This window comes from Bufo gargarizans, chromosome 4 (genome assembly GCF_014858855.1).
Source record: "Bufo gargarizans isolate SCDJY-AF-19 chromosome 4, ASM1485885v1, whole genome shotgun sequence".
Taxonomy (NCBI): domain Eukaryota; kingdom Metazoa; phylum Chordata; class Amphibia; order Anura; family Bufonidae; genus Bufo; species Bufo gargarizans.
This window is the reverse complement of record NC_058083.1, coordinates 39739410-39754692: the sequence shown is the minus strand read 5'-3', so window position 1 is coordinate 39754692 and position 15283 is coordinate 39739410. Positions and strand designations below refer to the sequence as shown.

At 46.8% G+C, this 15283-nt stretch overlaps 1 protein-coding gene across 1 annotated transcript in view; it reads left to right on the top strand.

Annotated features, from left to right (window-relative positions):
- Nucleotides 1-15283, top strand: part of LOC122934243 (cytochrome P450 2C29-like) — an 88315-nt gene that overhangs the window by 19705 nt on the left and 53327 nt on the right. The window contains exon 3 of the mRNA XM_044289563.1: nucleotides 2185-2347. Coding sequence (XP_044145498.1) covers nucleotides 2185-2347 — 163 coding nt within the window. The remainder of the gene's footprint in view (nucleotides 1-2184; nucleotides 2348-15283) is intronic.

The following is a 15283-nucleotide window of genomic DNA, read 5'->3' as shown; positions in this document are numbered from 1 at the left end:
CATGCCCATCTGGTTCTCCTCTCCTCTACAAAGTTAAGTGTTATACTGTTATCTGTTATTTTCTGTTTGCTGGATCCCAGGTGACCCTGACTCCCTCCGTGTCTGGTGTAGGGAGCCGGTGGTCGTGTCCCCTCACTATTGTAGGGTGCTCAGGGGTTATATAGTCAAGGTACGTGGATATGCATACCTCCACCATTCGGATCTATGCATAGGCTGAGCAGCCAGGGAAAGTGCCAGGTCTTCTACAGGGGTCTCCCTTTTGTTCCTTAGCTTTTGGATCCAGCGAGTCATTTATGCATGTTGTTTTGCCTTGTTACCTGTACACATTCCGTGACAAAATTGAGTCCAGACCTTTATAAAGTTCAACAGGTTTTCATGAGTAAACTTGCATCCAAACAATATTCAGGCTTTCTCTTGGTTGCAGCAGGCTTTGGCATAAACTGGCAGGTAAACTTGAGTACTCTGCCTTTTTCTCTGCTGTGCTAAACTCGGCTCTATTTTGGCAGTTGGGCTTTCGATTTGTGAGTGGGGTGCCTTTGGCTGTTGACCCCCTTATGACACTCTGTAGGTAAATTTGCAAGGAGTCGAGGTGCTGTATGAGCTGCTTCCCTCTGGAGAGACTCCTGCTGCAGCAGGGGGCCTCCCCTAGCAGCTGTATCATGACCCGTCTGGATCTGACATAGCCAAGACTTAGACTGATTAGACACTTCCTGCTGCCCCTGTCTTGGTAGGAAATGGGACTATCCCACTTCTTCCCAAAAGGGGGAGGGAGAACGGAATGGTAAATTCCATTCTATCTAAAGATAGCAACATTAGTAATGCACAATGTAGGAGGACCTGGGATAAATACACAGATTACATTATTGTTAGACATTAGAGACAGTAGCAGGGTATAGGAATGGTAATACTACTCTGGGGTATTACAGAGGCAGCCATGCTGTTCCCCGTCATTGTGGCCAGGTGATGGCTGTATGATACAGCTGGCACCCACCACATATGGAGTGGGCTCATTGCAGCCCGCTCCATACATTCGCTCAGCCACCATGACATACAGGTATACCTGATTTTATAGCAATTCCTGGCAAATTAATTCAGGATGAATCAACTTTCTTGTCGAACTTTGGCAAATCGTCCGAATCAAGTTTTTTGATTGCAGCATTGCAGCAGCCTGCTCGATACATTAAGTTACGTCTTTCTTGATAAGTTTTATGCTTAAAACCCTCTACTATTTTTGTATTCCATCTTTGGACTGGTTGTATCTTACCTTTGTTTTTGTAAGTGATATCTCCAGAACTGAACACGGTCCTCTTGATGCAGTGTGCCTAGAGCTCTATACAGCAGGATCACAATCTCCCTCTTTCTGCTGGTTATACCTCTAGCTATGCAGCCAAGCATCCTCCTTGCTTTCTTTATGACCTGGCCACATTGGCCACATTCTGAAGTTGTCGACCCCTAAATCCTTCTCTTCTAAAGTCCCAACACAGAACTGCCCAAACGATTCTCAGATATAGGATCCCTTCACCTTAGGTTTATTATTTTACATTTAAAAATGTTAAACTGCGATTTCTCCTCTTTTGACCATTTCCCAAGTAAAATTGAAATATTTTCAATATCTTGGACACCTCCAGGAATAACCTCCCTATTGCAAACTTTTGTGTCATCAGTAAACAGGCAAAGCTTGCCTACTAAACCTTCTCTTGTCTCATTTAGGCCTTATGCACACGACCATATCTACTTTGTGGTCCAAAAACAATGGATCAGAAAAAATACAGATGCGGATGTTGTGCTGTGCTCATTTTTTGAAGACCCATAATATCTTCAATGGGTCTGTGTTCTGCATTCTGTGGACATATTCTATCTTTTTGCGGAATGCACATATGGATGATCACAACGTAGTGGTTTATTGGGTTAGGGTTAGTTGGGCTTTACATTTGAAAATTTTGCAGCAGTGAACACGTCTATATTTCTTTGACTGAAGTTACTGATTGGCAGTTAGCCATAATTATAGTTCGCCCTTACCTGGCCATCCCTGGTCTATAATGTCTACTGGGACTTGTAAGAATATTGTATGTTAAACTTTAAATAGCTGTAAGCAGGCATCTGCTATAGACATACAGTCCATGGAGGGTGATAAATCATTTTTTGTGGCACCTGGTAACTTTATAATCATTCTTGTATTCACAGTTGGCTAAGGAGTACGGCACAGTCTTCAGCATCCAGACAGGAATGTCAAAATCTGTTGTCCTATGTGGTTATGATACCATAAAAGATGCTTTAATCAACCATTCAGAATTTTTTTCCGAAAGACCACTTTCACCGGTTTTTAAAGAAACAACAAAAGGCTATGGTAAGTTTATGTCTCTTTCAGCCCTAAACTGTTTTAGGGTGGGGGGGGGCGCTGAATAAGTAAAGAACTTCATAGTGCTGGCTAGCGTTATGACGTAGCACAGGTCCTCCTGAGTAGAGTTGAGCGAACACCTGGATGTTCGGGTTCGAGAAGTTCGGCCGAACATCCCGGAAATGTTCGGGTTCGGGATCCGAACCCGATCCGAACTTCGTCCCGAACCCGAACCCCATTGAAGTCAATGGGGACCCGAACTTTTCGGCACTAAAAAGGCTGTAAAACAGCCCAGGAAAGAGCTAGAGGGCTGCAAAAGGCAGCAACATGTAGGTAAATCCCCTGCAAACAAATGTGGATAGGGAAATGAATTAAAATAAAAATTAAATAAATAAAAATTAACCAAAATCAATTGGAGAGAGGTTCCATAGCAGAGAATCTGGCTTCCCGTCACCCACCACTGGAACAGTCCATTCTCAGATATTTAGGCCCCGGCACCCAGGCAGAGGAGAGAGGTCCCGTAACAGAGAATCTGTCTTCATGTCAGCAGAGAATTAGTCTGCATGTCATAGCAGAGAATGAGGCTTCACGTCAGCCACCACTGCAACAGTCCATTGGCATATATTTAGGCCTAGCACACAGGCAGAGGAGAGAGGTCCCGTAACAGACAATCTGGCTTCATGTCAGCAGAGAATCAGTCTGCATGTCATAGCAGAGAATGAGGCTTCACGTCACCCACCACTGCAACAGTCCATTGGCATATATTTAGGCCTAGCACACAGGCAGAGCAGAGAGGTCCCGTAACAGACAATCTGGCTTCATGACAGCAGAGAATCAGTCTGCATGTCATAGCAGAGAATGAGGCTTCACGTCACCCACCACTGCAACAGTCCATTGGCATATATTTAGGCCTAGCACACAGGCAGAGCAGAGAGGTCCCGTAACAGACGATCTGGCTTCATGTCAGCAGAGAATCAGTCTGCATGTCATAGCAGAGAATGAGGCTTCACGTCAGCCACCACTGCAACAGTCCATTGGCATATATTTAGGCCCAGCACCCAGGCAGAGGAGGGAGGTCCCGTAACAGAGAATCTGTCTTCATGTCAGCAGAGAATTAGTCTGCATGTCATAGCAGAGAATGAGGCTTCACGTCAGCCACCACTGCAACAGTCCATTGGCATATATTTAGGCCCAGCACACACACAGGCAGAGGAGAGAGGTCCCGTAACAGACAATCTGGCTTCATGTCAGCAGAGAATTAGTCTGCATGTCATAGCAGAGAATGAGGCTTCACGTCAGCCACCACTGCAACAGTCCATTGGCATATATTTAGGCCCAGCACACACACAGGCAGAGGAGAGAGGTCCCGTAACAGAGAATCTGTCTTCATGTCAGCAGAGAATTAGTCTGCATGTCATAGCAGAGAATCAGGCTTCACGTCACCCACCACTGCAACAGTCCATTGGCATATATTTAGGCCCAGCACCCAGGCAGAGGAGGGAGGTCCCGTAACAGAGAATCTGTCTTCATGTCAGCAGAGAATTAGTCTGCATGTCATAGCAGAGAATGAGGCTTCACGTCAGCCACCACTGCAACAGTCCATTGGCATATATTTAGGCCCAGCACACACACAGGCAGAGGAGAGAGGTCCCGTAACAGAGAATCTGTCTTCATGTCAGCAGAGAATTAGTCTGCATGTCATAGCAGAGAATGAGGCTTCACGTCAGCCACCACTGCAACAGTCCATTGGCATATATTTAGGCCCAGCACACACACAGGCAGAGGAGAGAGGTCCCGTAACAGACAATCTGGCTTCATGTCAGCAGAGAATTAGTCTGCATGTCATAGCAGAGAATGAGGCTTCACGTCACCCACCACTGCAACAGTCCATTGGCATATATTTAGGCCCAGCACCCAGGCAGAGGAGGGAGGTCCCGTAACAGAGAATCTGTCTTCATGTCAGCAGAGAATTAGTCTGCATGTCATAGCAGAGAATGAGGCTTCACGTCAGCCACCACTGCAACAGTCCATTGGCATATATTTAGGCCCAGCACCCAGGCAGAGGAGGGAGGTCCCGTAACAGAGAATCTGTCTTCATGTCAGCAGAGAATTAGTCTGCATGTCATAGCAGAGAATGAGGCTTCACGTCAGCCACCACTGCAACAGTCCATTGGCATATATTTAGGCCCAGCACACACACAGGCAGAGGAGAGAGGTCCCGTAACAGAGGATCTGGCTTCATGTCAGCAGAGAATCAGTCTGCATGTCATAGCAGAGAATCAGGCTTCACGTCAGCCACCACTGCAACAGTCCATTGTCATAAATTTAGGCCCAGCACCCAGGCAGAGGAGAGAGGTCCCGTAACAGAGAATCTGGCTTCATGTCAGCAGAGAATCAGTCTTCATATCATAGCAGAGAATCAGGCTTCACGTCACCCACCACTGTAAGAGTCAATTTTCATAAATTTAGGCCCAGAACCCAGGCAGAGGAGAAAGGTCCCGTAACAGACAATCTGGCTTCATGTCAGCAGAGAATCAGTCTTCATATCATAGCAGAGAATCAGGCTTCACGTCACCCACCACTGTAAGAGTCAATTTTCATAAATTTAGGCCCAGAACCCAGGCAGAGGAGAAAGGTCCCGTAACAGACAATCTGGCTTCATGTCAGCAGAGAATCAGTCTTCATATCATAGCAGAGAATCAGGCTTCACGTCACCCACCACTGTAAGAGTCAATTTTCATAAATTTAGGCCCAGAACCCAGGCAGAGGAGAAAGGTCCCGTAACAGACAATCTGGCTTCATGTCAGCAGAGAATCAGTCTGCATGTCATAGCAGAGAATGAGGCTTCACGTCACCCACCACTGCAACAGTCCATTGGCATATATTTAGGCCTAGCACACAGGCAGAGCAGAGAGGTCCCGTAACAGACAATCTGGCTTCATGACAGCAGAGAATCAGTCTGCATGTCATAGCAGAGAATCAGGCTTCACGTCAGCCACCACTGCAACAGTCCATTGGCATATATTTAGGCCTAGCACACAGGCAGAGGAGAGAGGTCCCGTAACAGACAATCTGGCTTCATGTCAGCAGAGAATCAGTCTGCATGTCATAGCAGAGAATGAGACTTCACGTCAGCCACCACTGCAACAGTCCATTGTCATAAATTTAGGCCCAGCACCCAGGCAGAGGAGAGAGGTCCCGTAACAGACAATCTGGCTTCATGTCAGCAGAGAATTAGTCTGCATGTCATAGCAGAGAATCAGGCTTCATGTCAGCCACCACTGCAACAGTCCATTGGCATATATTTAGGCCTAGCACACAGGCAGAGGAGAGGTTCATTCAACTTTGGGTAGCATCGCAATATAATGGTAAAATGAAAATAAAAATAGGATTGAATGAGGAAGTGCCCTGGAGTCCAATAATATATGGTTATGGGGAGGTAGTTAATGTCTAATCTGGACAAGGGACGGACAGGTCCTGTGGGATCCATTCCTGGTTCATTTTTATGAACGTCAGCTTGTCCACATTGGCTGTAGACAGGCGGCTGCGTTTGTCTGTAATGACGCCCCCTGCCGTGCTGAATACACGTTCAGACAAAACGCTGGCTGCCGGGCAGGCCAGCACCTCCAAGGCATAAAAGGCTAGCTCTGGCCACGTGGACAATTTAGAGACCCAGAAGTTGAATGGGGCCGAACCATCAGTCAGTACGTGGAGGGGTGTGCACACGTACTGTTCCACCATGTTAGTGAAATGTTGCCTCCTGCTAACACGTTGCGTATCAGGTGGTGGTGCAGTTAGCTGTGGCGTGTTGACAAAAGTTTTCCACATCTCTGCAATGCTAACCCTGCCCTCAGAGGAGCTGGCCGTGACACAGCTGCCTTGGCGACCTCTTGCTCCTCCTCTGCCTTGGCCTTGGGCTTCCACTTGTTCCCCTGTGACATTTGGGAATGCTCTCAGTAGCGCGTCTACCAACGTGCGCTTGTACTCGCGCATCTTCCTATCACGCTCCAGTGCAGGAAGTAAGGTGGGCACATTGTCTTTGTAGCGTGGATCCAGCAGGGTGGCAACCCAGTAGTCCGCACAGGTTAAAATGTGGGCAACTCTGCTGTCGTTGCGCAGGCACTGCAGCATGTAGTCGCTCATGTGTGCCAGGCTGCCCAGGGATAAGGACAAGCTGTCCTCTGTGGGAGGCGTATCGTCATCGTCCTGCCTTTCCCCCCAGCCACGCACCAGTGATGGACCCGAGCTGCGTTGGGTGCCACCCCGCTGTGACCATGCTTCATCCTCATCCTCCTCCACCTCCTCCTCATCCTCGTCCTCCTCGTCCTCCAGTAGTGGGCCCTGGCTGGCCACATTTGTACCTGGCCTCTGCTGTTGCCAAAAACCTCCCTCTGAGTCACTTCGAAGAGACTGGCCTGAAAGTGCTAAAAATGACCCCTCTTCCTCCTCCTCCTCCTCCTCCTCCTGGGCCACCTCCTCTTCCATCATCGCCCTAAGTGTTTTCTCAAGGAGACATAGAAGTGGTATTGTAACGCTGATAACGGTGTCATCGCCACTGGCCATGTTGGTGGAGTACTCGAAACAGCGCAACAGGGCACACAGGTCTCGCATGGAGGCCCAGTCATTGGTGGTGAAGTGGTGCTGTTCTGTAGTGCGACTGACCCGTGCGTGCTGCAGCTGAAACTCCACTATGGCCTGCTGCTGCTCGCACAGTCTGTCCAGCATGTGCAAGGTGGAGTTCCACCTGGTGGGCACGTCGCATATGAGGCGGTGAGCGGGAAGGCCGAAGTTACGCTGTAGCGCAGACAGGCGAGCAGCAGCAGGATGTGAACGCCGGAAGCGCGAACAGACGGCCCGCACTTTATGCAGCAGCTCTGACATGTCGGGGTAGTTGTGAATGAACTTCTGCACCACCAAATTCAGCACATGCGCCAAGCAAGGGATGTGCGTCAAATTGGCTAGTCCCAGAGCTGCAACGAGATTTCGCCCATTATCACACACCACCAGGCCGGGCTTGAGGCTCACCGGCAGCAACCACTCGTCGGTCTGTTGTTCTATACCCCGCCACAACTCCTGTGCGGTGTGGGGCCTGTCCCCCAAACATATGAGTTTCAGAATGGCCTGCTGACGTTTACCCCGGGCTGTGCTGAAGTTGGTGGTGAAGGTGTGTGGCTGACTGGATGAGCAGGTGGAAGAAGAGGAGGAGGAAGCCGAGAAGGAGGAGGTGGCAACAGGAGGCAAAGAATGTTGCCCTGCGATCCTTGGCGGCGGAAGGACGTGCGCCAAACAGCTCTCCGCCTGGGGCCCAGCTGCCACTACATTTACCCAGTGTGCAGTTAGGGAGATATAGCGTCCCTGGCCGTGCTTACTGGTCCACGTATCTGTGGTTAGGTGGACCTTGCCACAGATGGCGTTGCGCAGTGCACACTTGATTTTATCGGATACTTGGTTGTGCAGGGAAGGCACGGCTCTCTTGGAGAAGTAGTGCCGGCTGGGAACAACATACTGTGGGACAGCAAGCGACATGAGCTGTTTGAAGCTGTCTGTGTCCACCAGCCTAAATGACAGCATTTCATAGGCCAGTAGTTTAGAAATGCTGGCATTCAGGGCCAGGGATCGAGGGTGGCTAGGTGGGAATTTACGCTTTCTATCAAATGTTTGTGAGATGGAGAGCTGAACGCTGGCGTGTGACATGGTTGAGACGCTTGGTGACGGAGGTGGTGGTGGTGGTGTTGGTGGTACATCCCCTGTTTGCTGGGCGGCAGGTGCCAACGTTCCTCCAGAGGCGGAGGAAGAGGCCGAGGCGGCAGCAGCAGAATAGGCCGAGGCGGCAGCAGCAGAAGAGGTAGCAGGGGGAGCCTGAGTGACTTCCTTGGTTTTAAGGTGTTTACTCCACTGCAGTTCATGCTTTGCATGCAGGTGCCTGGTCATGCAGGTTGTGCTCAGGTTCAGAACGTTAATGCCTCGCTTCAGGCTCTGATGGCACAGCGTGCAAACCACTCGGGTCTTGTCGTCAGCACATTGTTTGAAGAAGTGCCATGCCAGGGAACTCCTTGAAGCTGCCTTTGGGGTGCTCGGTCCCAGATGGCGGCGGTCAGTAGCAGGCGGAGTCTCTTGGCGGCGGGTGTTCTGCTTTTGCCCACTGCTCCCTCTTTTGCTACGCTGTTGGCTCGGTCTCACCACTGCCTCTTCCTCCGAACTGTGAAAGTCAGTGGCACGACCTTCATTCCATGTGGGGTCTAGGACCTCATCGTCCCCTGCATCGTCTTCCACCCAGTCTTGATCCCTGACCTCCTGTTCAGTCTGCACACTGCAGAAAGACGCAGCAGTTGGCACCTGTGTTTCGTCATCATCAGAGACATGCTGAGGTGGTATTCCCATGTCCTCATCATCAGGAAACATAAGTGGTTGTGCGTCAGTGCATTCTATGTCTTTCACCGCTGGGGAAGGGCTAGGTGGATGCCCTTGGGAAACCCTGCCAGCGGAGTCTTCAAACAGCATAAGAGACTGCTGCATAACTTGAGGCTGAGACAGTTTCCCTGGTATGCATGGGGGTGATGTGACAGACTGATGGGGTTGGTTTTCAGGCGCCATCTGTGCGCTTTCTGCAGAAGACTGGGTGGGAGATAATGTGAACGTGCTGGATCCACTGTCGGCCACCCAATTGACTAATGCCTGTACCTGCTCAGGCCTTACCATCCTTAGAACGGCATTGGGCCCCACCATATATCGCTGTAAATTCTGGCGGCTACTGGGACCTGAGGTAGTTGGTACACTAGGACGTGTGGATGTGGCAGAACGGCCACGTCCTCTCCCAGCACCAGAGGGTCCACTAACACCACCACGACCATGTCCACGTCCGCGTCCCTTACTAGATGTTTTTCTCATTGTTATGGTTCACCACAACAACAAATATATTATTTGGCCCAATGTATTGTATTCAAATTCAGCGGGATATAAATTTGAGGCCTAGTATTTAGGCGCTGGGTGACCGGTATGGATTTAGTGACAGAATTAGACTTGGAAATGCACAGAAGCGTGTGTGTGAAGTTATTCTGAATGACCCTATGTGCACCTTCAATATGATCTACCCTTTTAGGGATAGATTTCAAATAGCTCTGATATAGCAGAAACGACTAAATTATGAAATTGCTAAATTGGGAATTGTATTTCAACCCAGAACAAAAAATGTGCTTTGACGGACACTAAATAACTTTCCCAGCCACAACAGGACAGCGGTGACGAGAGATTTAGCGGGATATAAATTTGAGGCCTAGTATTTAGGCGCTGGGTGACAGGTATGGGTTTAGTGCCAGAATTAGACTTGGAAATACACAGTAGCGGGTGTGTGTGAAGTTATTCTGAATGACCCAATGTGCACCTTGAATATTATATACCCTTTTAGGGATAGATTTCAAATAGCTCTGATATAGCAGAAACCACTAAATTATGAAATTGCTAAATTGGGAATTGTATTTCAACCCAGAACAAGAAATGTGCTTGAACGGACACTAAATAACTCGCCCAGCTACAGCACTAAGGACAGATTTAGCGGGATATAAATTTGAGGCCTAGTATTTAGGCGCTGGGTGACAGGTATGGGTTTAGTGCCAGAATTAGACTTGGAAATACACAGTAGCGGGTGTGTGTGAAGTTATTCTGAATGACCCAATGTGCACCTTGAATATTATATACCCTTTTAGGGATAGATTTCAAATAGCTCTGATATAGCAGAAACCACTAAATTATGAAATTGCTAAATTGGGAATTGTATTTCAACCCAGAACAAGAAATGTGCTTGAACGGACACTAAATAACTCGCCCAGCTACAGCACTAAGGACAGATTTAGCGGGATATAAATTTGAGGCCTAGTATTTAGGCGCTGGGTGACAGGTATGGGTTTAGTGCCAGAATTAGACTTGGAAATACACAGTAGCGGGTGTGTGTGAAGTTATTCTGAATGACCCAATGTGCACCTTGAATATTATATACCCTTTTAGGGATAGATTTCAAATAGCTCTGATATAGCAGAAACCACTAAATTATGAAATTGCTAAATTGGGAATTGTATTTCAACCCAGAACAAGAAATGTGCTTGAACGGACACTAAATAACTCGCCCAGCTACAGCACTAAGGACAGATTTAGCGGGATATAAATTTGAGGCCTAGTATTTAGGCGCTGGGTGACAGGTATGGGTTTAGTGCCAGAATTAGACTTGGAAATACACAGTAGCGGGTGTGTGTGAAGTTATTCTGAATGACCCAATGTGCACCTTGAATATTATATACCCTTTTAGGGATAGATTTCAAATAGCTCTGATATAGCAGAAACCACTAAATTATGAAATTGCTAAATTGGGAATTGTATTTCAACCCAGAACAAGAAATGTGCTTGAACGGACACTAAATAACTCGCCCAGCTACAGCACTAAGGACAGATTTAGCGGGATATAAATTTGAGGCCTAGTATTTAGGCGCTGGGTGACAGGTATGGGTTTAGTGCCAGAATTAGACTTGGAAATACACAGTAGCGGGTGTGTGTGAAGTTATTCTGAATGACCCAATGTGCACCTTGAATATTATATACCCTTTTAGGGATAGATTTCAAATAGCTCTGATATAGCAGAAACCACTAAATTATGAAATTGCTAAATTGGGAATTGTATTTCAACCCAGAACAAGAAATGTGCTTGAACGGACACTAAATAACTCGCCCAGCTACAGCACTAGGGACAGATTTAGCGGGATATAAATTTGAGGCCTAGTATTTAGGCGCTGGGTGACAGGTATGGGTTTAGTGCCAGAATTAGACTTGGAAATACACAGTAGCGGGTGTGTGTGAAGTTATTCTGAATGACCCAATGTGCACCTTGAATATTATATACCCTTTTAGGGATAGATTTCAAATAGCTCTGATATAGCAGAAACCACTAAATTATGAAATTGCTAAATTGGGAATTGTATTTCAACCCAGAACAAGAAATGTGCTTGAACGGACACTAAATAACTCGCCCAGCTACAGCACTAGGGACAGATTTAGCTGGATATAAATTTGAGGCCTAGTATTTAGGCGCTGCGTGACAGGTATGGGTTTAGTGACAGAATTAGACTTGGAAATACACAGTAGCGGGTGTGTGTGAAGTTATTCTGAATGACCCAATGTGCACCTTGAATATTATATACCCTTTTAGGGATAGATTTCAAATAGCTCTGATATAGCAGAAACCACTAAATTATGAAATTGCTAAATTGGGAATTGTACTTCAACCCAGAACAAGAAATGTGCTTGAACGGACACTAAATAACTCGCCCAGCTACAGCACTAGGGACAGATTTAGCTGGATATAAATTTGAGGCCTAGTATTTAGGCGCTGGGTGACCGGTATGGATTTAGTGACAGAATTAGACTTGGAAATGCACAGAAGCGTGTGTGTGAAGTTATTCTGAATGACCCTATGTGCACCTTGAATATTATATACCCTTTTAGGGATAGATTTCAAATAGCTCTGATATAGCAGAAACCACTAAATTATGAAATTGCTAAATTGGGAATTGTATTTCAACCCAGAACAAGAAATGTGCTTGAACGGACACTAAATAACTCGCCCAGCTACAGCACTAAGGACAGATTTAGCGGGATATAAATTTGAGGCCTAGTATTTAGGCGCTGGGTGACAGGTATGGGTTTAGTGCCAGAATTAGACTTGGAAATACACAGTAGCGGGTGTGTGTGAAGTTATTCTGAATGACCCAATGTGCACCTTGAATATTATATACCCTTTTAGGGATAGATTTCAAATAGCTCTGATATAGCAGAAACCACTAAATTATGAAATTGCTAAATTGGGAATTGTATTTCAACCCAGAACAAGAAATGTGCTTGAACGGACACTAAATAACTCGCCCAGCTACAGCACTAAGGACAGATTTAGCGGGATATAAATTTGAGGCCTAGTATTTAGGCGCTGGGTGACAGGTATGGGTTTAGTGCCAGAATTAGACTTGGAAATACACAGTAGCGGGTGTGTGTGAAGTTATTCTGAATGACCCAATGTGCACCTTGAATATTATATACCCTTTTAGGGATAGATTTCAAATAGCTCTGATATAGCAGAAACCACTAAATTATGAAATTGCTAAATTGGGAATTGTATTTCAACCCAGAACAAGAAATGTGCTTGAACGGACACTAAATAACTCGCCCAGCTACAGCACTAAGGACAGATTTAGCGGGATATAAATTTGAGGCCTAGTATTTAGGCGCTGGGTGACAGGTATGGGTTTAGTGCCAGAATTAGACTTGGAAATACACAGTAGCGGGTGTGTGTGAAGTTATTCTGAATGACCCAATGTGCACCTTGGATATTATATACCCTTTTAGGGATAGATTTCAAATAGCTCTGATATAGCAGAAACCACTAAATTATGAAATTGCTAAATTGGGAATTGTATTTCAACCCAGAACAAGAAATGTGCTTGAACGGACACTAAATAACTCGCCCAGCTACAGCACTAGGGACAGATTTAGCTGGATATAAATTTGAGGCCTAGTATTTAGGCGCTGGGTGACCGGTATGGATTTAGTGACAGAATTAGACTGGGATATGGCCAAAAAATAAACAGACTATTGCTGGTTAAATGCACTTGGTGTGACAGCTTCACCCTGATGTAGGCTTTAGCCAAAAAACAACCACACCATTGAGGGTTAAATGCACTTGGTGACAGGCGCAGCTTGCCCCTGATTTAGTATATGGCCAAAAAATGAACAGACTATTGCTGGTTAAATGCACTTGGTGTGACAGCTTCACCCTGATGTAGGCTTTAGCCAAAAAACAACCACACCATTGAGGGTTAAATGCACTTGGTGACAGGCGCAGCTTGCCCCTGATTTTGTATATGGCCAAAAAATGAACAGACTATTGCTGGTTAAATGCACTTGGTGTGACAGCTTCACCCTGATGTAGGCTTTAGCCAAAAAACAACCACACCATTGAGGGTTAAATGCACTTGGTCGCAGCTTGTGCTGGCGCACCACAAGACACAAAATGGCCGCCGATCACCCCAGAAAAATGTGACTGACAAACGGTCTGTGCAGCCTAAAAACAGTGAGCAATTGAGGATCAGCAGCTCAATGATCCACAGCTGCAGATCGATCAGTTAATCAAGTCCTTTGGAGGAGTTAATCTGCCTAATCTCGCCCTACTGTCGCAGCCGCAACCTCTCCCTACGCTAATCAGAGCAGAGTGACGGGCGGCGCTATGTGACTCCAGCTTAAATAGAGGCTGGGTCACATGGTGCTCTGGCCAATCACAGCCATGCCAATAGTAGGCATGGCTGTGATGGCCTCTTGGGGCAAGTAGTATGACGCTTGTTGATTGGCTGCTTTGCAGCCTTTCAAAAAGCGCCAAGAAAGCGTCACAAAAGCGCGAAGAAAGCGACGAACACCGAACCCGAACCCGGACTTTTACGAAAATGTCCGGGTTCGGGTCCGTGTCACGGACACCCCAAAATTCGGTACGAACCCGAACTATACAGTTCGAGTTCGCTCATCCCTACTCCTGAGTCCTGACACTTACTAATCCAGTGCGGGACTCAGGACAGGAGTCTGTCAACCAGTGCAACTGTAGGATATTTGTTCCAGGCCCCGGCCCCCTGCTGCATTTAGTCCTAGGGTGGCCACTTTCATAATCTGAAAAAAGGAGGATATCACACCCTAAATAGGAGGACATATTACTCAGGACAGTGAGGCACAATACTACAACACACAGGATTGAAACCATAATTTATATAACAGCAAAATTAAGCTAGAAATCTATAAAATAATAAATTATTGTCTTACTCAGCATACTTGGTGCCTACCTGCGATAATTAAAGGCTATGGACACCTTTGTGCACTAAAAATCAATAACCCCATATCTTACTAATGCAGCACATAGTAAAATTGCACTTGTTTGTTTACTGGTATCAGCTTTGCTTCACATGCTCTCAGAAATGCTCTGATATGAGTTTTGCTGACTGTTGTCATCTCCTGTGAGAATCTATGGCTGCTCCTGTTGATTTCACATGCACCAGCACAGCTCTGATGCCCCGCCCCCACATCCAGTTACACAGCACAGCTCTGATGCCCCACCCCCACATCCAGTTACAAAGCTCATCTCTGCTGCCCTGCCCCCACATCCTGGCACACAGCACAGCTCTTATGCCCCGCCTCCACATCCTGTTACACAGCACAGCTCTGATGCCCCGCCCCCACATCCTGTTATCCAGCACAGCTCTGATGCCCCGCCCGCACATCCAGTTACAAAGCTCAGCTCTGCTGCCCCGCCCCCACATCCTGTTACATAGCTCAGCTACTTACATATAGGCTGCTGGAACTTGCAAGTGACTTGGTAGTAAGATTTCATTCCAATCCACAACATTGTGAGTCTTACAGTATGCTGCAGCCTGTAAGCAGCAGATCTATTTCTCACTTTCCATTCTGTAGAAATTTTTTGTAGACACAATAGATATTTCTGCTGATAACGTTAGTGCAGCGATCTACAGTCAGAACCATGGCATTATAAGCCTGATATAGATCTCATTACTGACGCTCTCACAACCTGCACTCTCTTCTGAATACAGTATTGTGTGCAGTCCGCACAGTGAGCGCTGACTTGTCCCACACAGATTAGTACAGTGTGACGACACACAATGCTATGTACACTGTAAGGGATCGCTCTCTCTCAGGGGTCTCAATCACAGATTTCTTTCAGACAAGCGGATTGAAGTCCAAACAATGCTTTATTTTCTAGCACTTTAGCAAAGTACAGCAACCAAAATAACGCCTGCCCGTCTAGGCACTACCTAATACATAATTCATTCCCTGACTTCATTCGCCTCTAAAGAACACAGTTCACACACGTGATCAGATGCGGCTTTCTCAGCCCAAACAGTCCAGCAGCCT